Here is a 26,487-nt window from a genome sequence, read left to right as displayed (position 1 = left end):
TACATTAGAAAAGTTACTTTACTGCATTTGAGAGAGAGACAGGATGAGATGATGAAGTATTCCTTATTCCTTATTGAACACATTAACTAAATGGATGTCTACATTTGTTGAATTAGAGGATTAATCTACTCTGATTCTCTTGGGTTCTCGTAAAATTAATTTTCTGCAGGAGCACTCACAACAATGGGCAGACCGATGTCTGGCCACAGCAGGTCATCTGAAGGTGGCTTGGGTGAATTCCACACCACCACTACCTTGTTGAGGTACGGCAGTCCATTTAACCTCTCAAGCGAGTTCATCAGCACTTCTTCCCTCTCATATGTCAGCATGACCACGGTGAACTGCTCTCTGGGCACGTTTCCTCCCAGAGCTGCCTGGAACTCCTTCCCTGAGCCTCCCGTACCTCCACCGATAGGCCTGAAACCAGTACCTGAACCAAGGAATTTGGCTTCAGAGGGCAGAACAGGGTCCAGAGGGGTGTGTGGAAACAGATGGAAAGGTCCTGGAGCACGGTTCCATGTTCTGTAGGTGTCTGCAGCTGTGTATGTGAAGTTGCGGAGAAAGCGTGGAGAGGCGTAGGGGGGCTCTGTCTCAACAGGACCCAAATCAAGATCGCCATTGTCCGCCAGGTTGGCGTCAGTTCCTGCTAGCTTCCCTGCTTTGTGAGGAATCTCTTGTGCGGGCTCTTCTTTGATGGGTGCAGCAGGAACCTGGATGCTGGTCCGGATGCTGGCCAGGATAGTATTAAGAACGTTCTCTGACGTGGAGAAGTACGTCTCCCATAGAAAGCGGCCCTGCCGCCTCATAGCTAACATGTCATTGTCTGATAGGCTGCGCAGCAAGAAGTGTAGCTCTGTCACACGAGGCTTGGGGACTATAATGGCAGCTTCACTCCATCGAATAAACTGGTGGTATGGTAGTCTGGAGTGGTCCCCTAGCACGACTGGGATGGCCCCTACCTCTAGGGCCTCAAAGAGCCTCATTCCACAGCCTGCTGAGGCCACCAGCTGCCCATCCCCTGGAGCAATCACCAAGGCAAAAGTAGAAGCCTTGAGCACCTCCAGCCTGTCCTCCCTTTCTCCACAAAGAGCCCACTCAGTCGGCAAACTAGGCTGCGGGTTCTTGCAGGTGAACTCCACCAGCACCTGATCCAAGTGGCTGTCCTGCACTGCCTTTAAGGTGCCAATAATGCGATCATCGTAGTCGGCTGGTGGATCTCCTTCCATCTCCTCCTCAAATGATTGAGGGGGGGTCTCCTGCAAGCTGCTCCTCAGTGACTCCACCCTCTCCCCCTGGAAGGTGAAGAGGTATTTCCTCTTCACAGGAACCTGAGGGGGCACTTCCAAAAAGTTGGGTTCAGAGAGGGCGTGGACCAGTGGGGACACCACCAAGTCAAAGCCTTCGCGGTACTGCTGCTCCAAGAAGGTGGACTGTGCGACTGCTGCTCGTCCTGTGCTCACATTATACAGGAAGTTCTGTGTCATAGACTTTCTAGAGAGATGCACGAGCGCATGGTTGTGTCCATCAGATCTCCAGTAAGGAAGAGCTTTTAGTTGCTTCTCCAGCTCTGAAGGAGATGGTGGTGGGGAGGAGGGGGACTCCTGTAGCTCCCCTACCAGCACCAGATACAGACAGGCAATGCTGGGGTTATCAGTTATATAAATGTTGCTCTTAACTGATGCTGCAAAAGCCTGCTTTACAAGTGGGTCAAGATATTCCCCCCACGGATAGGAGCCTGTGTCGTAGACATAAACAGGAAACCCAGAAGTAAGAGGACAGCGAGCATAGTCGAAGCAGGAGCGCAGGCGGCAGGAGCGCGCAGATTTGGGTGGTGGCAGGCCAGGGTCCTCCTTGTCTGGCAGCAACCTGACAGGCAAAGACAGCTTGGGCTGGTTCTGGGCCATCAGTTCTTTATAGGAATGCTCTGTCTGGCTGATAACATTCTTCAGCTGAAGCAGATCCTGCTTGGCACTGTCAATGCTACGCTTGCAGGCCTCGATGCGCAGGTTGAGTCGGGCGATCTCCCCGTTGAGCTCCTGCCTCTTGGCCTCCAGCTGCAGCAGCTCCTCGCTGACCGACTCACGGATGCGGCACAGATCCTGCACATGTTTGGCCTCGCACAATTCGCCGCCGGGCCGCGGCCCAAAGATGCGCTTATCAGGACCCCCAGCTTCATCAATGGTAGTGAGGTAGTAGTGGGCAATGAGTGGGAAGAAGACCAGTATGAAGAAGAGCATGAAACTGAGCCATGTGAGACGCACACGCCGTAACACCCATGGCTGTCCACCGGCACCCACTCCACCACCGTTACGCTGCATTGTTGACTTTCTCAGTCTGCTCCTCGCCCCACCAAGGAACCGTTGCTATGGGGATCAGCAGCAGCCATGGTACGACCTTGTCAGCAAGGCAGAAGGGTGGATACTAAATCATCAAAGCTGGAGTGTAGCTCTGTCCTTCTGTAAAGGTCATCTGAGGCTGTTTATCTCCTCTTCAGGGTCCTGTGGGTATTGGCTCGGGATTCAGCCTCACCTGTATTCTAATATGTAATCTGATGCGTCATAGCCAACACAACCTAATGCCATTTCTATTGTGAGGTGCAGCGGTTCTTCTTCTCCAAATCTATGTCAGAAAACAGTCCCGCATCTGGGGAGGGGTGCCCCTCGACGGGTGATGCAGGGAGGGCATGGCTGCTCACAGATCAGTGAGATAGCTGGGTGGGCCAGTTTCTTCTATGTTGGATGTACCCATTTTCTGACCCCTCATAGGGAATTCCTCTAAAGATGGGGCCTCCGAAACCTCCTCCTCCTTCTCAATACAGTGACCTGGTAGAGAGGATAACAGAAAAAAAGAATAGATGAGTGACAATGGTTAATTTGTAGAAAAATCTAAGTGAGAACTGTTTAAAAGAAAACACGAGTTACATAGTTTTTGGTCTTGGGATGGTCTTGTTTGTCATTACAGAGACACAATAGGTGAAGAGCTGCAGGGCCCCAAGGTAAGTAACGCATTAACTTATATTCATAAATTGTCTTCCCACTATCGGTCACTGCAAATGTTTCTTTTAAAGCAAGACTCTGCAGCTCATTTTTCACTCAGAAGCCTGCATTCTGTGCATGACTGCCTTCTCCAGGAAAAACAATCCTCGGTGTGCTTCAGAATACCAGGGGGGGTTTCTATTTCTTTCAATTTCCTCTCTTTCCAAGACACATTGGATGAGCACAAAACAGGGGAGAGCCATCACTAGTAAACGACACACAGTAGGCAAGCTAACGCCAACAGCACCCTCCAGCAAATATCATTAAAGTCCTTTTCCCGACCTCATCACTGACTCAAATTACTGAGCATCCCTGATAATGGTCCATCTCAGAAAATGATGTGGAATTATCTCCACTAGTCCAGAAGAGAAAAAGGGCGATGGAAACCAACTCTACTCATCAGTCTTATTTCAGTTTTCAACATGTTCCAGTGGTGGTGCGCTTTGAGAATATAATGGCTCATGTTTCTTCTTCTCATAAGCTTTAATCCACGTTTTTTCTCCCAGTATAAATTCAATACCTTAATTCAGGGTATCTGAAGTGATCTGATACCAGTGCTCTCCTTATCCCAAATTTCAAAGCTGTATACAACGCGGTGTAGATTTCATTTGGATCATCTTTATGTATGGTGCAGGAACATGAGGCCACACATTACTGTGGTGCTAAAGAACTGACAGCAAATCATGACTCAGTGAAGGTAAGTAATAGCAGAAACATTGAATTTTATAAAGAAATCAACAAAGAAACTGTATATATTGGGGATTGTCCTGTCTGTCTGGCAGACACCTGATCTGCTAAAATGATCTGCATCAGCACAGATACCTTTCCAGTGGATCAGATTGGTGCATTCCTACTTCAAATCCAAACAAATTCCTACTTTGATCAATGCAGATAGGCCTGCAACTAATGATTTTCATCAGCGACTAATCTGTCAATTATTTTCTTGATTATTCGATTAGTTGTTTGGTCTATAAAATGTTGATGAATGTTGATGTAACCTAAAATGTTGTTTTGGTTTGTTTACTATCATAGAAGAGTAAAGAAACCAGAATATACTCACATTTAAGAAGCTGGGGGCAGAGAATTTGGGCATTTTTTCTTAAAAGATAACACAATTTATCGATAATCAAAAAACAATTAATTTTCTATCAATCGACTGATTAATTGTTGCAGCTCTAAAAGCAAGAAAAACCTAAAACACATCTTACTCTTCAGCTCACTTTCACCCTGTCAGGAACTGTAGTGTCAGCAAACACTAAGAATGTGATTATGTAGAACCTCAGGAGCTGTATTTCCAGTATGCAGATAGCTCTAAGCTAAAATCCACTGTAAAACTGGAGGTTACACTACCTCCCCTTAAGCAGGTGTAAACATCTCTAAAGATTCTTACATCATGAGTATAATGTCACTTCGCTACAGATTGCTTTCTTTCCTCGAGCAACAGTTGGATTCCTGAGCTCTAGCTACATCACACTACAACACAAGGCCAGAGGATGTTCACAGATAGGCAAAGTACCAAACAGTTCTTATCAAATACATTACTGAACTCACAACAGCAAGAGCGAGCCTTGATAAAGCTGTTCAGTTCAGACTGACACAGTCGGTGAGACCAGAGGCGAGCTGGAATGCGGATTGTGTTTACCTTTTACCAACATAACATCTCCTTTTGATAAGCTAGAAATCCTCTGTCTTGATAAAGATGTTATTCCCCAGGCTACTGGTGAATTCAAACCTCTGTAGGTGTGTAGCTTTCATTACTATCTAGTTAGACTCCAGCCTTGAAAGATATCATCTTAAAAACAAACACAGGAGGGAAAAAAAAAGCCAGCTTTTCATTCTGTCTATATCGAGTAATCATTTCTACCTGCTGTCTCCATGTGACTGGCATTTCTGATATGTAGAGATTACTGCTCAGTCCCTAGAAGACCATCTTGCAATACGGCTGCTTTGTTTGTGTGCTGCCTGACAGAGAGAAGAATGAGGAAAGGCTGTAACAGCAGTCACATGACATGCACATGATTTCATCTTGCCTAAAACTACCAACATCCTGCTGGTTAATTTCAATTAATCGAGAAAATAACAACAGAATTTGAAAAATGCACACATGTAATTTCCCCCGAGCCTGAGGACAAAACAAGGGACGCTACATTTCTTGTTTTGTCCAACCAACCCTCCAAAACCCAAAGGTAGTCCGTTTTACTATCACATGAAACAAAGAAAAGCAGAGAATTCTCACATTTTGAGGAGAAATCAGCGAATTAGAGCTGCCACTAACAATTACTTCCATTATCGATAAATCTGCTGATTCTTTTCTCGATTAATCGTTCTGAAAAATGCCTGTTATAATTTCTTACAGCTCATGTTTCGTCCGATCAACAGTCAAAAATCCAAAGATATTCTGTTTACTGTCATGTTTGACACGGAAAAGTTTCACATCCTCAAATTTGAGAAGCTGAAAAGAAAAGAAAACTATCAATCGATTGTCAAAATAGTTGGCGATTAATTAACTGACGATTTACTTCACTAATTAATTGACTAATTGTTGCAGCTCTACAGCGAGGGCTTGACATTTCTGCTCCTAAAATGATTAATAATCAACTCTCAAAGCAGCTGGATGGACAGCAACTCCTTGTCCATCACCTCACTGATTAATCACTGCCACTCTAGTGTACAATATAAGATTGTCTTCAACATTATAGATCTGAATTTGACATTAATATTGATCTGAATTTCAAAAGATTTGTTGCTACACAACATCTCATCTTTAAACATATTGCCTTCTGGTTTTCATCCTCGATCACAATAAGCCTTGTCTAATAGAACTGTATTATCCCGCAGCAGTAAGCACGAGGCCACCTGCCACCCTGATACTTCCATCTTTACAAATACTACAGCCACCTGGCTGATTTGAATGCATCATTATACAGTAATGGATGTGTATTATTGTCCACAAAAGGCTACTGCCTCCCTGAGTTCAGCTGCAGCCACAGTTAAATAAGGAAACAGAGCAACTCAGGTTAACTTTAGACACGATGCTCTGATCCTACACGATAACTTCAGGCCAGTGGTTTCTGTTGGAATGGAGGAAGGTACATGCACAGTAAAAACTCCCGGGACATATGACCCTGTGACTGCTGACCCCCATCCTGCTGCTCAGTGATGTGCCTGAGGTGCAGAGTGACCGTGAGGCAACTATCACAACAGTCTGATTAATTGCTGCATGACTGCAGTGTCACAGGGGTAATGGCAGACAGATGTTGGCAAACGCTGTCGGTCAGCCTAATCTGGAGCCAAAAAACATGCTGGTTTAAAGCTCTGCTCTTGGCTTCTTCTGGAAAACGTGCACAGATAGGAGCAAAATCTCAATCTCTTCAGTTGTAGCTCTCTAATCTGCAGAAGGTCTTCTCTTCGCTACAGCCGGTTTCATCGGGATGCTGTCTGCGTGGAAAACACAAAGGGAAACATTGATCGCTCTGGACTTACTTTGTGGGGATCGATGATAATGCTGTCATTACCTACCACTGAGCTGCGCGGCGGTTTGGTAATAAGCACCTATGAGACTGATGCTGTAGCCGTTTGCGCTTATATGCATTAGTCAGCCATGGCACAGGTGTAAGGGTATTTATTTGCACTCAGAGAGAGATGCCCATCCTTGCCTTCACCTTATACAGTGCAGCCTGATGATACACTATTACATGAAGCCACTGGGCACTTGTCACTGCATGGCTGAAGGGACCAAGCATCATATTATAATTAATTTGATAGATTTTGCTATTATAAAACAAGCAGAAACAGAAATTCTTCTTCATATTCTGATGCAAGTTGATGGTACTGGGAATGATTCCTACTTATGAGCAATCTGTGTGCATTACAGAATAAATATTCCATTACTCACATTGAAAATCAATACAAATTTGATATAGAATCCAGCCCTATTTCAGACTGCAAAATCCTGCAACACTTTCAAATGAAGTGCTCTGTAGTCTTCTCAGAGGAGAGGAGAAGCTGGAGCACAGCCGCCTAGCTGATGACCCAGATAAAAAACCCTTTTGCTCCACATGGTGAGCACTGAGCTAACAATGACTTAGTCAGCAAATTACTGGTCAGGCCCTATGAATAACGCAGGCTGCATTAGTCTAGCAGTCTGTTTTTTGATTTAGGAGGTACATAAACTGACGAGCTGCGTTGAATTAAGATTTAGAACGCAGACTTCACTATCAATAAAGATCAAATTGGTAGTTTGGGCCAAGTCAAAAGTGTCAAAAGAATGTTTTGTACTCGAGAGATGCATCCTGAAGTGATTAAAACCAAACAGGTCTGGGCATAATGTTTTCATCTGAAGTGAAAAGAATAACAGCAGCAGGTGCTGAGCTCTCAGAGCCTGAATGCAGAAATGGGGGCGCTGCTTCCAAGTTCCTTGTATAAATGTTTGAACAGTCTCTGTGCACACTGGCGCTGCTTTCTGAGACGATCCTGAAAATTCTTCTTATGAAAGAACAGGAAGCATTAACACAACTGAAATGTAACAGGTTTTAACTTGACCATAATAATGTTAACTCAAGGTTACCGTTTAATGGGGGAAGGGGGGGGGGGGGGGGTGATGGGGAAAGGCAGCAGGAGCAGCGAGTGAATGAGTGAACGTTGTGGAGGAATGACATATCCTGCAACAAACTTGATTGTGAGGGTGTTTGGCATTTTTCTGCCTGCCTCTGAGGCGTCTGACTGAGCTTTTGACAGATATCAAGATGAACTGAGGGATTTGAGGGGCCAACAGAAAGATCACACAGCTTGTATTTTTAATAAGGCCCCGGGTAGCAAGGCTCCAAGAGGTAGCGACTGCAAGTCTGAAATATCAAGAAGACAGATCTTTGATTTTTCCTTTAATGTCTCAAGAAGAAAAAAAAACACAAAAAAAAAAAACAGCTAACTTCTTAAGATAAGAATGACATTGATTTTCCACCCTCTCTTCCACTGCTTTATGCATGACTCACAGCTAAAATCAATCTGAAAATAAATAATAAACAAACACTATAATCAAGGAATCTCTAATTTGTCAGACTCCGTGATCAATTTATCCGGTTTGTAGTTCTGGTCACAAGTGCAAAACACACAGTCTTCATTCTGCTTAAAAGGCAAATAACTATTTTCTTCATGTATCTGTTACACACAGACATAGCTGTGCCCTTTATCTGCCACAATGTACTGTATATTCAAACCACAAAAGGTCTGCAAGAAAACTGCCCAAGGACAAAAGAGGTGTTACATTAATACTCGAGTGTTTCTCTACTGTCAGCCACTTAGCGCTTCCACTGCAGCAGCGGGGAGGGTTTACATGTACCGCAGGGCTGGGACTACTTATCATAAACACGTTGAAATCAATAAAGATAAATAACTTACTGGTTTTTTTTCTCCTCATAAATAAATGTTCTGCATACATATTAAATGACAGTAGGTGCTGAGAGCATTGAGTGTTTTTTTACCTTTTCTTATGGATTTTCTTAGCTGGTCAGTTGATGTGAACTAGGAAACTAATTTTTTTTTAATCTGTCAGAAAAGCAATAAAGCCTTAGCGTAAACTGAAGTATGCTGTGTAAGTGGTGTAAAAGCAGCTTACTGCAGCAGAGAGCAAAGGCCTCTAGAGGTGATGCTGCTTCTGCACTTCAGAAAATCATCCTCGCCTGCCTGCTGGGACTCCCAAGTTCCTCTGATGCATTTCTCTCCTTAAGGGGCTTTGGCTCATTGTGCTCGCAGACTGCCCTTCCCATAATTAATTGTGATTTCATGGAAGAGATCGAGGTAGGGCATTCCCTGTGGAGGTGCGGGGTAAAAAAAAAAAAAAAAAAAAAAAAAGAAAGAAAAAGATGGAGGCAGCTGCAGGGAGAGGGGAGCAGCTGTTGAAGCCATGCATCACAGCTCATCTGCAGACGGCTGACTGAGCCATCTCAAGGACCTTTTTCACGGCTAAACTACCGAGTGGACTGTAGGGCTGTGTAAGTATGTAAGTAAGTAACTTTATTTATATGGCACCGTTCCAGAACGGAGACGTTACACAAAGTGCATCGCAGAAGGAAATAAATCACAAACATGCCTACGGACAGAAAACACAATAAAAACATAATAAATAGAAAACAGATAAATTACATAAAGGCCGAGTCCAAACAAACGGGTCTGGAGCTGCTTTTAAAAGTTGTCCGCAGATCTTAAGACCGAAGAAGGACAGTTCCTAAATGTGTACTTCAAGAAATAAGCTGAGTGCTTCATGAAGCAAAACAACTCATGTGATATAATTAAGTGAGGAATCAATTAGTCAATAACTTGATCAGTCATTTGGCAGAAGATTTAATCAGAAAATGAATCAACAACAATTATCAAACTCACGTTATCAAATGTGAATTTCTACTTCAATTTTTTCTTTTAATGTAATTTTCTTTTGGGGTTTTTTTTGTAGGGGTTCATTTACTGGTATTGGTTATATATAGTTTCATGTTTTCATATTTTCATTGCTATTTTCTGTCATTAAGTATTGAGCACATGGAGCTGCATACAGCTGAGATATAGTGTGATTAAAGCGTGTGTTTAAATCACTTGTCTGTTTGTGATATTTGACCCTGATAAAAACCAATGTGCAGTTGATAAATGTTGATCTTGTTTTTAAATCATGGAGCCACTATAATAAAGGCTTTTTACATTTAATACCTTCATGAATCTGTGTGTCTTTTATGGGTTTTTTTTAACCTCTTGCTTGTGGACACAACAAATGTGTTATTGAGTTGGAAATAAACACTTTTCAAGAGGTCATCCTGGGTTCCAGTAAAGTTTAACAGGCATTTTTAAGTATTTCCTTATTTTGTAGCCAAAGTGAGTTAAGACGATGGTTTCAGAATCCTGGATAAGCCCTTGTCCCAGTTTTGAGAAACCTGAAGAGTTAAGAAGCTATTAAGTACTTAAACTGAAACCGGGATAGTGTGGCATGCAAACTCCTTATCCAAGTTTCTGATCATGTGCACAGGTGTGTCAACAAACCAGTTATGTACTAGTTAGTGAGTAAAATTGATAAAAAAAAAAAAAGATAGATGAAGATGTAATGATGAACAACACACTTGGATGACCAGTAATGCAGAAAATAAGCTGTATTGTGACTTTCGTCTTCCATTACTGGTGATCAGATGGAAAAGCCAAATCCAGCAGAGCATTAAATCCGACACAGTCCACACAGAAACCAAACTGGGTTCATCCTTGACTGCTGAGGTAAGTCAGTCGGTACAGAAATGACAGAGAGAGAAGAAAGACATGTTTGCGATGATACAGAAAACTGGAAATCTACTAAAATCTTATAAACATACTAACAGCTATGTTTCCAATGTTCCATGTAAACATTATGTCCCCAATAAGATCAAAACCAGGATACTAGTGTGCATATAAATATATTCAAAGATGACTTTTTAAAATAACTGTAATTGGCTGACAAATCAAGGTACTTAATCACATCGGTTTATGTCATCATATTGTCCAACCCTAATGTAGTTTATTGAAAATCAAGTACTTAACCATGTAAGCCTAATTAAAGAGGTTTTGTTAAGTCAGGTTTTAATGGCCGTATCATTTAAACACCAGCATGTATCAGCACTGAAAACTTTCCACCGATGCTCTCTGCTGCTCTCCTTTTATTACCTTATAACGCTGACGAGATGACAACGAGGCCGTTATGAACATCAGGAGTATCGGTGTGATGATGACCCAGCATGAGCAATCAAGATCACCCTCCATGTGGACCACCTCCCACTCAGTACAAAATATATGAGCGTGATGACCTTTATATCTGTGTGCGCATTAAAAAAAATGGAGAGACGAGAGAGAGAGAGAGAGAGAGAGAGACGACAACAAGCGGAAGCAGACAGAAAACCCACCCTCGACTGTCTCGTCGTCTGTCAAGTAAACGTCACACGCGGCTCGTCTTAGTGATGCACATTTTGAAATTTGCTGGATACTGTTTTGGACAGGCAGAGAGAGAGAGAGAGAGAGAGCGAGATGCAGATAAACAGAGAGAGGGAGAGACAAAGAGAGATAACCGGGGTGGCGGGAGGGAGAGAGGGCGAGAGGAAGGAATGAGTTCATAATGACAGATGGGCCTGGGTGTCTTCCAACTTCCAAAGCTCCCGCAACGTGACAAAGATTACACAGGAGAGTAATTCAAAAATAAGGTGCTCACGTCCTTTAAAAGACAATCAAGTGTAAAACAAATCAAATGTATTCAAATAAGACTTGGGAGTATCTAAAAAAAAAAAACTTCACCGCATCTGTCCATCCAATCTGTCAACATCTGCGGTGAGAAGATGTGTTTGTGAAGGCTGGGAGAGTGATAAACAACAACAACAACAACAACAACAACATGCATCGCAGTGTGGCTTTGCAGCAGCTAGCGCTAATCTGTCAGTGAAGCCTCTGCTGTAAAACTGCTGTGGCACGAGCTTCCCCGTAGGGCTGAGGCGAGGAGAGACTTTCACTGTGTCGGTGAGAATTGAGAATGTGACAGCCAATTAGAGTCGGAGCAGACAAACAGACACGCAGGACTGCCCAATTTTTTTTTTTTTTTTTTCGGCACACAACAGCTCGCACATTTTTTATAATGAGCTTCAACCTCCAAAAATCCTCTAAAGGGACACTTTGACATTTTTAATTTTTTAACTTGGCTTTTTCTTTGCCAGAAACTCACACAGCGGGAGGAAAAAAAAAAATTAATTACTGTGTATATCCTTCGGTGTCCCCAAAAAATGGTGAGTTAGCATTGTTACTTTGCTGCTCTGTAAAAACAAAAAGGACAGAGCGAGATGAGAACTCTCAGCAGGTTTTGCATCTTTCTTTATATGACGGTTCCGCTGCCATCGGTTTCCGAAGGTCAACATCTTTGATTTAGGACTGAATCTTTTTGCAATGATTTACTTCACAGTCAAAATTGAACTTCCTTCATGTAAAAACATCACATAAATCGAGTCTTTCTCTCAGAATCATAGGACTGAAATAGTTTCGGTTATCAACTGAATCTGCGTTGTTGAAATACAGATGAGATGAGTCATTCAGTGAGTGGACTCCAAATAAATGACTAATTGTTCTTGATGTGGTGAGAAAAGAAACATTTCGCCATTTTTCTTGTACGTTTCTTCTGGAGCTGAGTCCTGAACAGGCCTGGTTATACATTAACTTGACTTATTTATGAGGTGGATTATTAATAGAGTTGTGAAGTGGGAGAAGCTATTTTTAAATCATCAGAACAAAAAGATAACAACTGCGTGTGAAAATATCTGGTTCTCTGAAGAAAAGTTGAAGGTACAAGACTGTGTTCATGAAGATTTTTTTTGGGGGGGGGGGGGGGGGGGTTAATTAAGACTCCCATGGTGCATTTCAGGCAAGAAAAAGCCAAGTTTCAAATTCAGTCATGTGCGCCGCTAACAGCTGGTGGAAGGTTAAGATTACAGTGTTGAGAAAAGTGATTTTATAATCTGCAGCGTGAGTCACTTTTGAGTGATTTTATCAGTTATGGCGTCGTGTTTTGTTTGGAACTTCAGTGATGAAGCGTTTTATCATTACGGCTCTGATTCATGCCTCTTCTCCATGGCAACGGCAGCAGAGGCTCATGGGTACTGTGATATTCTCAGTTGTTCGCCATGCCAAAATCATGGGCAAAATGCAATTTCTCAGAAACAAAGTTGAAATGATTGAAACTGGTGGTTATAATATATTCATACAGGATTGTGACATCATCAGAGAGAGTCCTGACTTTCTATGTTTAGTTAAAAGAGAAGAAAATATTAACACGGTCCTTAGTCCAGACCTGCCAACCCTGGATGGATTTTTTGAGAAACACTCCCATGACCTAGATATATCAGATGCAAATGGTGTTCTCTTGAAATTTCCTGGAGTCGGCAAAGTTATAGACTACAGTGCCAACACACACACACACACACATAGACACACCTAGCAGGCCACAGGCCCATTCTGTCTTTTACACACACGTGTGCACACACACACCCCCCCTGATAACTCTCTAAGTAACGTTATTTCTGTGGCACTGCTCCTCTCATTACGGTTACGGGTTTGGCTGCAACAAATTTATGAATACACACTACGAAAAGTCACGTTTTACAAGCTGCGACATACGGACAAAATATCCTAATGTTACTTTGCCACCTTAAATGCCCGGTGAACAAGCAAGCTAGCTTGCAAATTTCATAACATTAGGCTAACGTTATTAATGTTAAATATTTTCCCAAGATTGGAAGGTCTGCGTTAACTTAACTCAATTCACAATTTCAACTTTCCACATCCACCCTAGTCTGTTGATGTTTGCAAAGGAGTTATAAGAACCGTCCTCACTTGAAATAGCCAGCCAGAGTGAAGACGGGGAACGAGAGGGATAAAATCGGTGTCATGTTGCTGTCTATTTGTCGTCTCTTGAAATGACATTATGCATTTGTCAATCATGATCATCCCATGGATGTATAAAGAGAACTGGATACAGCGTCGGAGGCGGGGCCCCGTTCATTGCTATGAAAGTCGCTCAGTGGCGCATGAAGCCAAAAAAGTTCCGACTTCCGGGTATAAAATTACCCGGATCTTCCGGGATCATTGGGCCCATAGAGCAAGCACACTAATGACTTTCAGTTTACTTCCGGTTTAGCCCTCCGGCTAACTTGAGGCTACAAGCTGCTGCCCCCCTGCTGTTAGACTTGAGTACTGCACATGCACGACTGAACCATGGATGTATGAATTGAACACACAGGCGTCGCCAGCTTTTTGTGTAGTTTAGAGTGACATATCATAGCTGCGTACTGTGACGTCAAAATGCGTACCCGCTACGCAAAATGCATCCAGGTTGGCAGGTCTGTTAGTCCACTGACATGCAATATGAAACATAACTCTCAAGAGCAGAGTGGAGGAAAAGAAGGGAGAAAATTAAATCTGGAGAAATAAGAGTCAAACTATAATTTGCACTTATCTAATTTGTGGTCACAAACATTATGCTGCCATCATATTTGCGTCTGCGCGTGTTGTTGATGTGTCGCAGTTTGCTTTCTGATACTGCAAATAAATTAGCCGAGCCAGCTTCCTTGATTAGTCTACAAAGTCGGTGCTGAGGAGCTTCCTGAATTAATCAGCCGTGCTGGAGCTGACACTGTTGATGGATCTGAGAAGAAACTACAATAACATGTAGCCACAGATTATAACACCGTTAAGAAAATATTGAGCAACATTTAGTTTCGGGATGGAGGAAAAAAATCACCTGGGAACCTACAGAAAAATGCTCCAGGACCATTTATGGTCACTTAGTACTGAGTCAAAGGTTCAAACTGCGGCCTGTTTTAACTAGACTTGTCCAGTCTTGTTTCTTTGCAGAGTGTAAAAACCTTTGAAATAGCAACTGGGTTAACAGCTGCTTTACACAGGGTGAAGAAAGCTCAATTTATACATTTTTTCAGACTGACGCATTCACAGCTTTTTTTAATAAAATCTGATCCTCAATCCTATCATATCACTGATGAGCAGCAATGTGCAAAACTAACACATTTCTGGAAACCAAAACGTGAAGGGTTTGGAAGTTCAAACAAGCTTCTCATCCACTAAGTAACATGTCCTGTGACACGTGTCGCATGCGACGCGCCAACTATATTGTCCTGTCCTGTTTTCAGAGGGAGTTTTTGTGCTTGAATGCCTGCAATTGGTATTTGACCCATTCATTACCAAAAATCTAATTATAGGCAGTCGCATGGTATTCATTTAACCGTTTGTGACTGCATAATTACTTTAGGCAGAGATGAAACAGGAAAAAGGAGTCTGAGGCTACAAGAAAGCTCAAAACATGCCTGTCATGCACCGTCCACTCTGAGGCAATCAAAACGGAAACAAAAGCAGCTTCATTTCACTGTTTCCATACAGTATATACACGACTTTACCTCCCCCCTTCACTTAAATGCCTTGTAAATCCTTTTAAATAATCCTTTCATATGTTCCATTGTTATATCTGATATTTCCAGGCTCTCCTCCGCAGTGAAAACATTCTTTTACTCATTTTGTAGCCACTTTCTTCCATGATTCCCCCACTTGGGTCACTTGTTTCTTTACAATGTGAGAAATGTTGCGATGATAAGCCTCATTTTTCCTACCAGGTGCATGTCAGATAAGTCTTGCTGCAGCTACACAGAGTTAAATTTAAGTCCATTCCTCCCATTAATCAAGAGCTTGGGACATTTGCGCCAAATGTCATGATTTTGAAGGGTAAGGCCAAACTTAATGAGTGGCCCGGGCTGTAATCATGCTTTATCTGGAGCAAAGTGAATCGAGCAGTCAAAACTGTGAGCACTTCCAACAGTTTGTCCGAGACAGGAAGAGGAACGGGGGCAGGAAAAGAATGAAGAGTCTTTTTGTATTACAGAGTGGACGCTTGCTTCAGTGATTTAATACATGTCAAGTTCCCCGCGGCAGAGCCTCTCGTGTGTCAAAAGAAACCTCTCTTTTTTTTTTTTCTCTCTCACTGTAGTAACGTCAAAAGCTGAAGGCACAAGCGTCCACTAGACCCTGACTGTCTATATGTAGTATGTAGTATATGGAGAGTACATGTGAAGTGGAAAAAAAATCAAGGATGTCACAACTGAACATCAGCCAGAACTCGAAAACCACTTTCGCTACACGCATTAAATCTTCAGAGTTGTCCCACGGCCAAAACAATCCTTTTACGATAACCGCCGGGACATGAAGTTATTTAAAGCGCTGATTCTGAAATGCTTTCATGTCATGGACCCCCAACTATGAACACATTAGTCCACCGTGGACAGATAACTTTATTCCGGGGGAACCCCATGCGGTAGTGAACAACCGTCTCCGTATGAAAGACACTGGCGACGCTGGTGACGCTGAAGTCTTTGATGACAACAGCTGCTGTCACCTGTGATCACACACACACACACTCGCGCTTTGTGTGATTTCTCATTAATAAAATGCCAAATTAAATAAATGTTTGGAGGCCTTTCTCACAGCAGACATTCCTGCTTGTCAAACACAGGTGTAAAGAGGTAATATTAATGATGTCCCACTTATGTGTAAAGGCCCCGGTATTGTGTATACTGGCTCACATGGATCATCAATAACGTTATAAGTTACACCTGTGCTTATGCTGGAATGCCTATTCAAACATCTACTGTGAAAAAAAGGCTTATTTTGTGCAGAAACCCACACGAGCACACCGGCTGGTCTGCAGGTCCGGCTCCCCGTCTCTCTCGACTACTCGAGTTTGAACATTTTCACGGTACAGTGTGACATCTACCTCTCACGGGAAGGATACTCCCCCCCCCCCAAAAAATAATAAATTATGTGTGCCTTTCTCCTCTGTCTGCCCTCAAAAAGCTGCAAACAGCTGTGCATTCAGAATAGTCCACAAACGCAATAAATATTTGCTTTGACGACTGAATCTAATTGTGAGGTCTCTGCCAATTCCCTCTCCCAGCATCAACAGCGCTCTCTGCCAGCCCTGCAATATCAACATTTTGGCTAAATCCATAAATAGGACTAGTTTGTAAGCCATGATAATCACATAGAAAAATAGCCTATGTCTGGCTAAAACTCAAAAGTGATTCAAATCCACTGAGTACTGTCCTCGTTCCATTAAAAAAAAAAAAAAAAAAGACTAATTTAAACATATAACCCTTTGATGCTGTTTGCATAAATATCTTAAAAGGCATTTCCATTCTAGATATGAAGCTGTTTGAAAAGACTGACTATGACAGTGAGTTTCAAACTAAAAATGACTGGCTCTATATAAACATGTAGTTAACACTCTGAGACTGTAAACACAGCTGTCATGTCAAGACAATAATGTCAGTTAAGTCAGTTTTGGTTCTTTTTTTGGCATATTGCACTAAACAGTATTGTTTCTATCATTAATGGCTGCTACTAAATTATTGACATTATCTTATTCATTTACAGATTAGTTTTTCAATGAGTCTATTAATCGTTTAGTCTATGAAATGTGTGAAAATAGTTTTAAGAAAACGTTCCCGGAGACAGAAGTTGACATCTTCAAATGTCTTGTGTTGTCTGTCTAATGTTCAATGATTAAAACAGAGAACAGCAGCCGAACCTCACATGAGAATATCGGCTGTTTTTACTTGATAAATCATTTCAACGGTTATGAAAAAGCTTAAGGACAGAGCTGCAATGATTGGTCAATCAACAGAAAATTAACTTGTTAACTATTTTGATAATCGATTAATCGTTTTGAGTAACTAATTGCTAAAATTCTCTCGTTCCTGCTTCTTAAATGTGAATATTTCCTGGTTTCTTGTGGACTGTTTGTTGGGACAAAACAAGACATTTTAGGTTTTATCTTGGGTTTTGGGGAACATCGATTGACATTTCTCATCATTTTTTGACATTTTAAAGACCAACTAATTGATCAACTGAGAAAATAATCGACCGATTAATCCATTATGAAAACAATCGTTAGTTGCAGCCCTAATTAGGAATCAGCTAAATTGTTGGCAACTAATTTTCTATTGATCAACAAATTGATTTATTGCTTTAGGTCTCCTTTCATTAGTTGTATTAATAAAATCCTTCCTCCTTTAGCTTTCTCCGGCAAATATCTGAGGGAGGAGACAGTTAGTGGGTAACACAGTGAAATTAACACACAAGCCCTGAAATCCTGCCCTCCTAACAAATAAATCCTCTTGTTATCTTGCCATGGCAGTGGCAGCGGCGGCGCTTGCTGTGGCCTCCAGAGAGCTCTTCCTCTTCCCCCTCCTGCGCAGGCTGGCGTAGACCATAACAGATTGACTCAGCCTGACAACAGCTGCCAGAACCCTGAAGCCTCGTCCTCCAGACACTGATGGATTGTGGGAGGGGAGCCAGGGTGATTAGCCCCTTGACATGGGAGAATTATTGCTGTATACCACCCCAAAAGAGATTGCACCTGAGTGTCAATGTAGGCATTCATACTACCTTAACTCATGTTGTTAATGCCTATTGGACTTTACAAATGTACCGGCCTTTAACTCGGTATGTCAATAACTACAAGTGGCAGGATTGTGCGAGGGTATTGATCCATCTCTGCACTATCTAGAGGGAAAATTAAATCAGGAGCCGCACTCTTTTTTTATATGCCACCATGTTCTGTTCTGCAATTTGTTGAACAGAAAGACCTGACGATGAAATATTCACTCTTGCCTCGCAACAAAGAGTTTATTTTTAACCACTTTGGTCACACAAGGCACTTACCTTGAGCTTGACAGTGTCATTGACGAACTAAGGTGCACTGCTGGTTGAAGCAAACGGTGCTTCTCGATGAGGAAATACTTCTACATCTTGGAAAATGAATTAGCTGAGAGATCATACTGCTTGACTAGCAGTCATGGCTCAGAGAGCTGCTGTTTGCTTACTTTACCAAAAGAAAAACTAGTCCTGCAATCACTTTCTTTTCCCAGCGTTTCTCCTCTCACACAGCTACAAGCTGCTGCATCTGTTCTTGTCAGAATTTTTATTCATGCCATTTATCTCTGTAGCCTACTACAAAAAAAAAAAACCATTCTGCTCTTATTCAATAAACATACAGAACAAGCTGTCCTAGGTTAATGTAGCCTAACTTCTCCTGCCTCTTAAAGCAGATGTTCATTACAGTAGAGGAGCTCGCTGCATACCAGCCAGCACTCAGCTATTCAAGGAGAGCTAAACCTCTGCGCTGACTCAGACGAGAGCGGGACAGTTTGACAGAATGCAAGTCGAGAGGCTGCGGCTCCATTTGGTGATTCACACAGACCCTCATTACAAGTAGATGGCAGGGTATTCCCTAACATTATAAAGACTTAGACGCAGCGCCTACGCGTTTATTCACAGCGCCTCAGCTGAATGAACAGAAAGATAACTATGCTGAGAGTCTCTCTGCCGCGTTTCGGTGTCGTTTGCGGCGCTGCTTCTGTCCTCTGCTCTGTGTCCGAGTTTCACCGAGGGCGGGGCTCAGCTGTTCCACACACACACAAACAAACACACACACACACACAGCGGTGGAGATAGTGAACCAGGTGAAGTGAAAGACAAAGTTTTACTTGAGGCGACGAAAACTCGGCCTGCGATAAAAGCTAATAAGAGTAATCTATCAAAACACCTGTTTAAACAGCGGAAACATGTAGAAAATGATATTTCCATCTGCTTCGTCCACAGTTACCCGGCATGTTTTACACAACTAAAGCGCATCCCGCAAGAAAATTTGATGCAATTTGACTGAAAACTATGCATTTTCACATATTTCTGGACTATTATCATTACAATATTTAGTTTAAGTGCTATGGCCTGAAGTAATCCTTTACATTTTTGTGAGTGATTGCACCGATAAGCACCACATAACATCAGTAAGACAAGGCTTATAGTGAGGGGATTTGAACTATGATTTGCTCATCCTGCCAAGCCTCACTGTTCAACATGTTCACAGCTAAACTCCCTCACTCACTCACTGCCTGTGACTTCTTTATCAGACTACAATCACAAATCATGGCTGCAATAAGGAAGTGTATTCCATTCCTGATATAAGCCCTTTTCCACTGTAGTGATTATGGAGCGCTGTCAAACCACATCCCGGCCACAAAACATCCCAGCCCGAAGGTTCAGCATAAAGCTCTTCAAACTGTCTGTTCTGCAGCAGAGCAGAGACCTACATGAGAAAGGAATTTTTGGGCGGAGCTAGTTGCTTTACAGCACCCCATTGGCCGACCAAGGTGCCCTGACTGTCCTTCACAATACAGCTGTTTTTTCTGACACATATTTACACTTATGTAATAAAACAAATTTGCACTACATTATTTTGAACAAGCAACAAAAACAGTCAGGTCGACTGTTAACCATACTGGGTTGACACTACTATTAAGTGGGCATATACTGGCGACCTCCAACAGTTACCTTTGACAACAGATGGAACGAGTGTGCACTTTGATCATATTTAGCTTAAAAGTACTTAAAGTTTCTGACCTTCAGTCATGCTATGGAACAGTTTTTTTGCAGGCAGACGAGGACACATGACGCGATAAACAGTTCCGCCAACGTTTTCACACTATAACAAAGGTCTACAGGTGGCTGTGATGCACCAATACATGCAGAGAAGAAGAAGAAGACTGCAAGCTAGTAAACAAACATGGATGTAAACAACGCAGGATTCAGAATACTAAAAAGAAAATCAGCTTTGCAAATGTTTTATGAGGAAGGAAATCCGTTCAACAGGTCTGTTACACCTCTAGGCGAATAACACTTAATGAAAACATAACTTTTGTTTGTTTACAACAAAACTCCACAGAGGCCACCTTTAAAGTTTCACTGGCTATTCCCACAATAGACCTTTTTCACAGCAGACAATGTCACCGGCGTGAGTCACTGAGATAATCGAATGGAGAAGAGCATCATTAATTTTATTCGTAACCTGTGCCTTTCCTGCAACAAACAGTTGAGATGTCTTCAAAATGTAAGATTGTATTCTTCATGAGTTATAGGCCAAGCAGACATTTAGTGGCATTTTGTCAGATGACAGTTTAGACCTCGTGAACATATTAGACGGAGAACAGGTGAAACTAACAACATTAATAATGGCTGCACTTCATATAAGTGGCTCAGTAAGCCATGCCACGGAGACAGCGTGCACAATACCAGGTCTGTGGAATACAACCGTTATTAATGACATTACTTATGTCTGTCTTTTTCCTGCCATGATATGTCAAAATGTCATGTGAAAAGGGTTTTGTCATTGAGTCAGAAGAGTCTACAAACTTTAAGACAAATTCATATCACAAGGGAGCAAGTAACAAGATGTAACATGAACTTCTGTCAGTGCAATGACTTTGTTCGCTGCCAGATCTTCAAACTGTGCACTCCTTGTTTTTTTTGTGTTATGATTCCTGAAAAACTAGACCCCATCGATGGTTTATCAACTGTACTAACGACATACACTGTTAAATTTATAGGTATGTGCAGATCACATGTTTTCATTTCAAATCGAACCTCTTTCAAAAAATTTGAATTCCCAATTATCAACATCTATGTCTGGCTAAAATATTCTCACCATACTAATTATGCCACTACAAGAGCCTCTACACATAAAAATTCAGCAAATTGCGGCATCAGGCAGGTGTCCAAGTGTTTAATAAGGGCACATTTGCAATTACAAAATCATCAAAAATGCTGATGTTGTCGTTATTCGGAATTGTGACAGCTGTTGATTGCTTTGAGACCACGAGAAAAAAAATCATTCAAAGACCGTGTGGCAATCACGACTTCATGAGAAAAAGATCAATATCCTCGTCCACAGAGGAATACACGCTGCCCCTCTCAGTCCATATTAATGCATGTTGTGGTCCAACACAAGCATAGCAGAGGGGGAGTTCAAATCATACAAACAGCTACTTGGTGTTTTCTTCTTATATTAACTAGATGGCTGAAGATAAAATCTATATCAGCATCTTAGTTTTATTGACCTCTATTGATATTTGTTCCAACAGAGTTTGTGTTTCATTATAACAAGCTTTTTACAAACAGAACAATCAAATCAAATTTTAATCTTGACTAGATGAAAAGTCAGGATAGTTATTGCATTTCATCCTCTGGAGAATGTCTACGAGTACCAAATCTCACAGCAATTCATCCAATAGTTGTTGAGATATTTCAATGAGGAGCTAAAAAGTCAACCTGATGGTGCTGCTAGAGGAAAAGTCAGAGGCTCACCATCGTTTTTTGAATGTATCCCCTAAGTAACTTGAATACAGGTCATACATTACATGGTTAATCCATAAAATAGATGTTGAGATATTTCTGTCTGTATCAAAGCGATGGACCAACCGACCGACTGACCGACCAACACAGCCACCCCTAAAGCCATGCTGGGAGTATTGCTTCAAAACAAACAGTCAGCTATTAGTTTAGTAGAATTTTTTACATGCATTCAGAGACTGTGGGATTGACCAGGCACAGTGAAAGGCAACTGATCTACAAAAACTACCATCTACATCTCTGTCTGAGGTCAAATCAGCCCAACGTTTCCAGCAAACGCTCAGATAACTCACCATTTTATGACATATATAACTATTAATTGATGAATACTGGAAGAAACATACAAACCAGACCCCGGTATAAAAATCTAAATACTTTAACACTTGCACTTTTGCTGCCTACATACTGTACATCATGTGAATATTCTGCATTCATACAACCAGGACACTGTACAGCACATGCTCCACAACATTGTCTTCCCATCAAACTGTGGTTTCAATGATCTTTGACATATCTTCAACTCGTTCACTAGGATTCGTAAAACCATCTTCCTGTCGAGTAAAAAATGTTAACAGAAGGGTTTTATTATTGTCTCAAAGGCATTCTCTAATGATGCATGCAAGCCCTTACAGCCACAAATGAACTGACCACACAGCTTTGAGCCAACAACTCTGGCACGGTAGCTATTACGTGATTAACGCTGGGCTTAGAAATCACAGTGAAAAGTGATTTACTGGTAACTGAAACATGTTTTAAAGAGCAATGCCCCTGGCAGTAACCTCAGCGTTCCCACAAACATCGTAGGCCCAGTTTTATTAGTGGATACTTGGGTATATTTCTAAAAACTACAAGGGAGCAGCTCCCCTCCTCCTCACATTCTCAGTGTAGAGGAGACTGCTAAGCTCCTCTGTCCCATCAGTCATTGGCTGTTTACCACATTGCAAATTACACAACATCTGCACTCAGTTGCCAGTTTATTAGGAACACCTACTGAAAACTAATGCAGTCTAATATAACGGCCCTGCAATCAGTCCTGCCTCTGTGAAGGTTATAATGTTTAGTTACTGTTGAAACTGTTTTAGAAAGGTGTTGATTCACCTTACCATTATCCTGCAGGCTGTTTGTGCTGCAGTTGAATTACATTGCCTTGTACTGAGAGGCATTTCTAATATTTAATCTACCCTCCAACTGTATTATTGGGATTGCCAACAGAGTTTAATCGATGGTGAGTTTAGTCAAAAGAGACATAAAACCTGTAGCAACTTATTAGCATGACATTTTAAACAATATTAGAGGGAATCAATACAGGAAGGATACTGCAGGATGGAGTGAAACAGTCTCAGGAGTAAAATCAATGGTTCTTACCAACAATAACTGCTGATCTCCTCTGAATCTCATAGCAAAGAAATTATTTTATATTACTTTTAATGCCGTCATGCTCCATGGCAAATGCACAGCATGACTGACAGAGCAAGATTGCAAACGTGTTATTCATTTATGAGAGGTAGTTAAGCCCTGAACCTTATCTGAACAAAACAAACAGAGCTTCATTTTACAAATCTTTAGTTTTATTATCGGATCTCCATAGAAATATCAGCGATAACAGTTTAAATGCATTAAGGTGTATATGATGGCTAATGCGATGCAGAAACAATCGTCGGTGTATAAACAAGAAGATTATAATGGATTTGTTAATCAGCATGAATCATTCTTGTATGTATGCTGGCCAGTAAACAGGTCAGCACTAAATTGACAGTTTTTTAAATGGACTTTGGCGTGACATTACACTCGCACTAAAAAGAGCGGCACGTTTTGGGGGCTGTGAGTTTGATAATCAAACGGGGGCCCGAATATTAAAATATATTGATAACCACAACAGTTTTGGACAAGCTCTTGCAATATATGCAGACTACACCGGCTTGGTTGACGTGTGCCTCAGCGGACATCAAAGCAAAACAGACTCACGACTTGCAGCGGCTACAGAAAACGAGTCAAAGTCTTTACAAAAACTACCACCCTTTTACATTTGGATCAGGTAGAAACCCCGCAGAATAGACACGATGCGAAAGAAAGGACATGTGGCTATTATATTAAAGATGGACTAGCAGGGGGAAAGACACAAGGGGCCATATATCTCATCTGGCCAATTAGCTAGCCTGCTTAGCCAGCAGTGGCCACAACAAAATGAATTTGCTATCTACTCCACTGGCGGACCAATGTTAGCTTCAGCAGCTACTCACCCAGTGGAAAGAGTCCAGGATGTCCTGAAAAAAACGGAGTCACAGCCGCCTAGCAGGTTTGTCAAACCGTAAAAACCTCGTTGTGCAGAAATTTCACGACTACAGACTCCGGACAAGCCTGCGGTGTCGCTGCGTTTTCATTTCGTACCGCTCACGGTACCATTAAAAGCTGCATTGTTGGAGCGACAGGACGCTGCAAAGCATTGTGGGAAACAGTGTTGATTAACGGAGTTATTCGACAACGGGAAAGATTGGTGAAAAGCTCCGCCTAGTGGTCAGTGTGGGTACTACAAAGTGACACATTTAAAGGACAGGTTCACTATTTTTTAAATCTGTCTTAAAATAACAGTCAGGTGCCCATATGAACACTGAAATAGGTTTCCTCGCTGTAATCATTCCTCCTATTCATACTGGCTATTAAAAGATCCAATTCAATCCACAGTGTGTCCACACAGTCATTTTGTGCAAAAATGCATTTAAAAGTTGATGTGAAACTTATATGAGGCTTCAGCAGTCTGAGTTGGTCATATTAAGTGGATATCTGCCACATTTACAGTCTTTAGCATCAAATTCCCTCTTTGTGTTTCCTCAGACAGTGTTTCCCTGTTGAGCTGCGGAGGAAGTATAGTAACAAAAAGAGGGACTTCGGCACTAAAAAGACTGTAATGTTGAAAGATATCTATTTGATTTGACTCATTCGGACGGCTGAAGCTTCATATTAGCTTCAGATAAACCTTTAAATACATTTTTGTGCAGAAGGAGGTTCCATCACTTACATTTTAAAAGAACAGGAGGAATGATTATGGCAAGAAAGAAGAAATAGAAGAAGTTTTCTTCCCTTTGAAGGTGATTTTACATGATTAGTTAGAAACTGAAATGTTTGATTCAGCTTAATTTAATGAGTTATTTTTAAATACTGTACTCAATGATGAAAATGTTGTTTGTTTGTTGTTGTTTTTTTGTTGCTGGGGAATTTTTTTTGAAAACATTTTTAAGACCAATTCCAAACTTCACAATCTTCCAGTGACAATTGGTTATTATTGTCATAATTATTATTATTATGTTGCTGTTGTTGTTGCTGTTGTTGTTGTTTTTATTTATTTTTTGTAGTTTTGCATCATGTGAAAAGAAAAATTCAATAATGCTTATGGATGGCAAAGGACAAATTATTTCCAGTAACTCTGTATGTTTTGTGTTTTTATTTGTTTCATTTGTGCTCGCTGTTGTTATGTATTCATCACTGAATTACAAAACATATTTCTTTGCCTTCTTCTGAAATTAAAAAAAAGCAAATCACTACAACAAAGACCATAAACAAAGATGCTATAAATGGGAAACATGCATACCCAAATATTTTTGCAGAGATGCTTTGATGAAAAGCATGAAAAACAAATTAATTTTATCATTAGAGGATGTGGAAAATAACATCAGAAGAACTCGAAGAAACAGCCTATTAAATCTAATACTGAAGTAATACACTTAAACTGTACATAACACAGTCAGCATGAAACTAGTGGACATTTTATTTAAAAAGGTAGCCATGTTTATAATTCTGACACAAAATAAATATAAAAATAGTGAAATACAGCATCATATATATAGTGTAGATACATAAATAAGAAAACTTATTACAAGCAAACTACACCTCTCTCTTGTTCTTAAAACACATACATCTATGATTAAAGTAAAATACTACATTTTTTTATGGTTTGCTTTGTGTCTGCTTTCTTCTTTTTTTGTTTAAATCTTATATTTATTCATTACACTTTTATGTATACTGGAGAGATCATTGAGTGAATGATATCGAATCAACTACAAAAACAAAGAAAAAGGAAAACAACAACAACAATGAAATATACTAACAGAGAAAAGTCAATACCACAATTAACTCATAAAAAAGCCATTAATAATTTTGATAGATTAAGATAATTAAAAGGTAAAATAAAATACCGGTATTCATGTAAAACAATATATAGGCTGCCCCACTAGACACTGAATATTGTAGACTGTGTTCTTGTGTTCATCTTATTCTGTATTTGAACTCTTGTAGTGCACATTGTGAAGTATAGTGATTCTCAAAGTGAGGCTCGGGACCTCCAGGGGTCCTTGAGGGGGTTCCAGGTGGTCCCCAGCAACAAGGGGAATAATTTGTTCTCACTATAGTTACATCCATACGTAACACAATGACAGAGTGTATGACTATTTTGGTCATGGGTTTCATATACTTTCTGTAATAAAACATCTAAAAGCAAACATCTTATCAGATGGGGGATCCTGGTACAAAATCTTATCAAATGGGGGTCCATGGTATGATTTGTGTCACTTCAGGGGTCCTTGATGTGAAAAAGTTTGAGCACCACTGCCATGGTGATGCACCTCTATAGGCGGCAGTAGTGAGTCGATTAGAGAGCGTTTCTACATAA

General features: G+C 41.2%; 1 protein-coding gene across 2 annotated transcripts in view; it reads right to left on the bottom strand.

Moving 5' to 3' along the window:
* extl3 (exostosin-like glycosyltransferase 3) overlaps positions 1-24,279 on the bottom strand; it is a 30,133-nt gene extending 5,854 nt beyond the window's left edge. Inside the window, exons 1-3 of one of the 2 annotated variants that reach the window (XM_042390478.1) lie at positions 24,065-24,279; positions 4,900-4,997; positions 180-2,822 (exon numbers count right to left, since the gene is read on the bottom strand). In XM_042390478.1, coding sequence (XP_042246412.1) covers positions 180-2,318 — 2,139 coding nt within the window. In that variant the 5' untranslated portion in view covers positions 2,319-2,822; positions 4,900-4,997; positions 24,065-24,279. The remainder of the gene's footprint in view (positions 1-179; positions 2,823-4,899; positions 4,998-24,064) is intronic. The other variant, XM_042390477.1, reaches the window with a different exon arrangement.
* Between the last annotated feature and the right edge of the window lie 2,208 nt (positions 24,280-26,487).

The sequence above is a fragment of the Thunnus maccoyii genome, chromosome 17 (genome assembly GCF_910596095.1).
Source record: "Thunnus maccoyii chromosome 17, fThuMac1.1, whole genome shotgun sequence".
NCBI lineage: Eukaryota > Metazoa > Chordata > Actinopteri > Scombriformes > Scombridae > Thunnus > Thunnus maccoyii.
The sequence above is the reverse complement of the archived record's forward strand: the minus strand, read 5'-3'. Positions and strand labels throughout refer to the sequence as shown.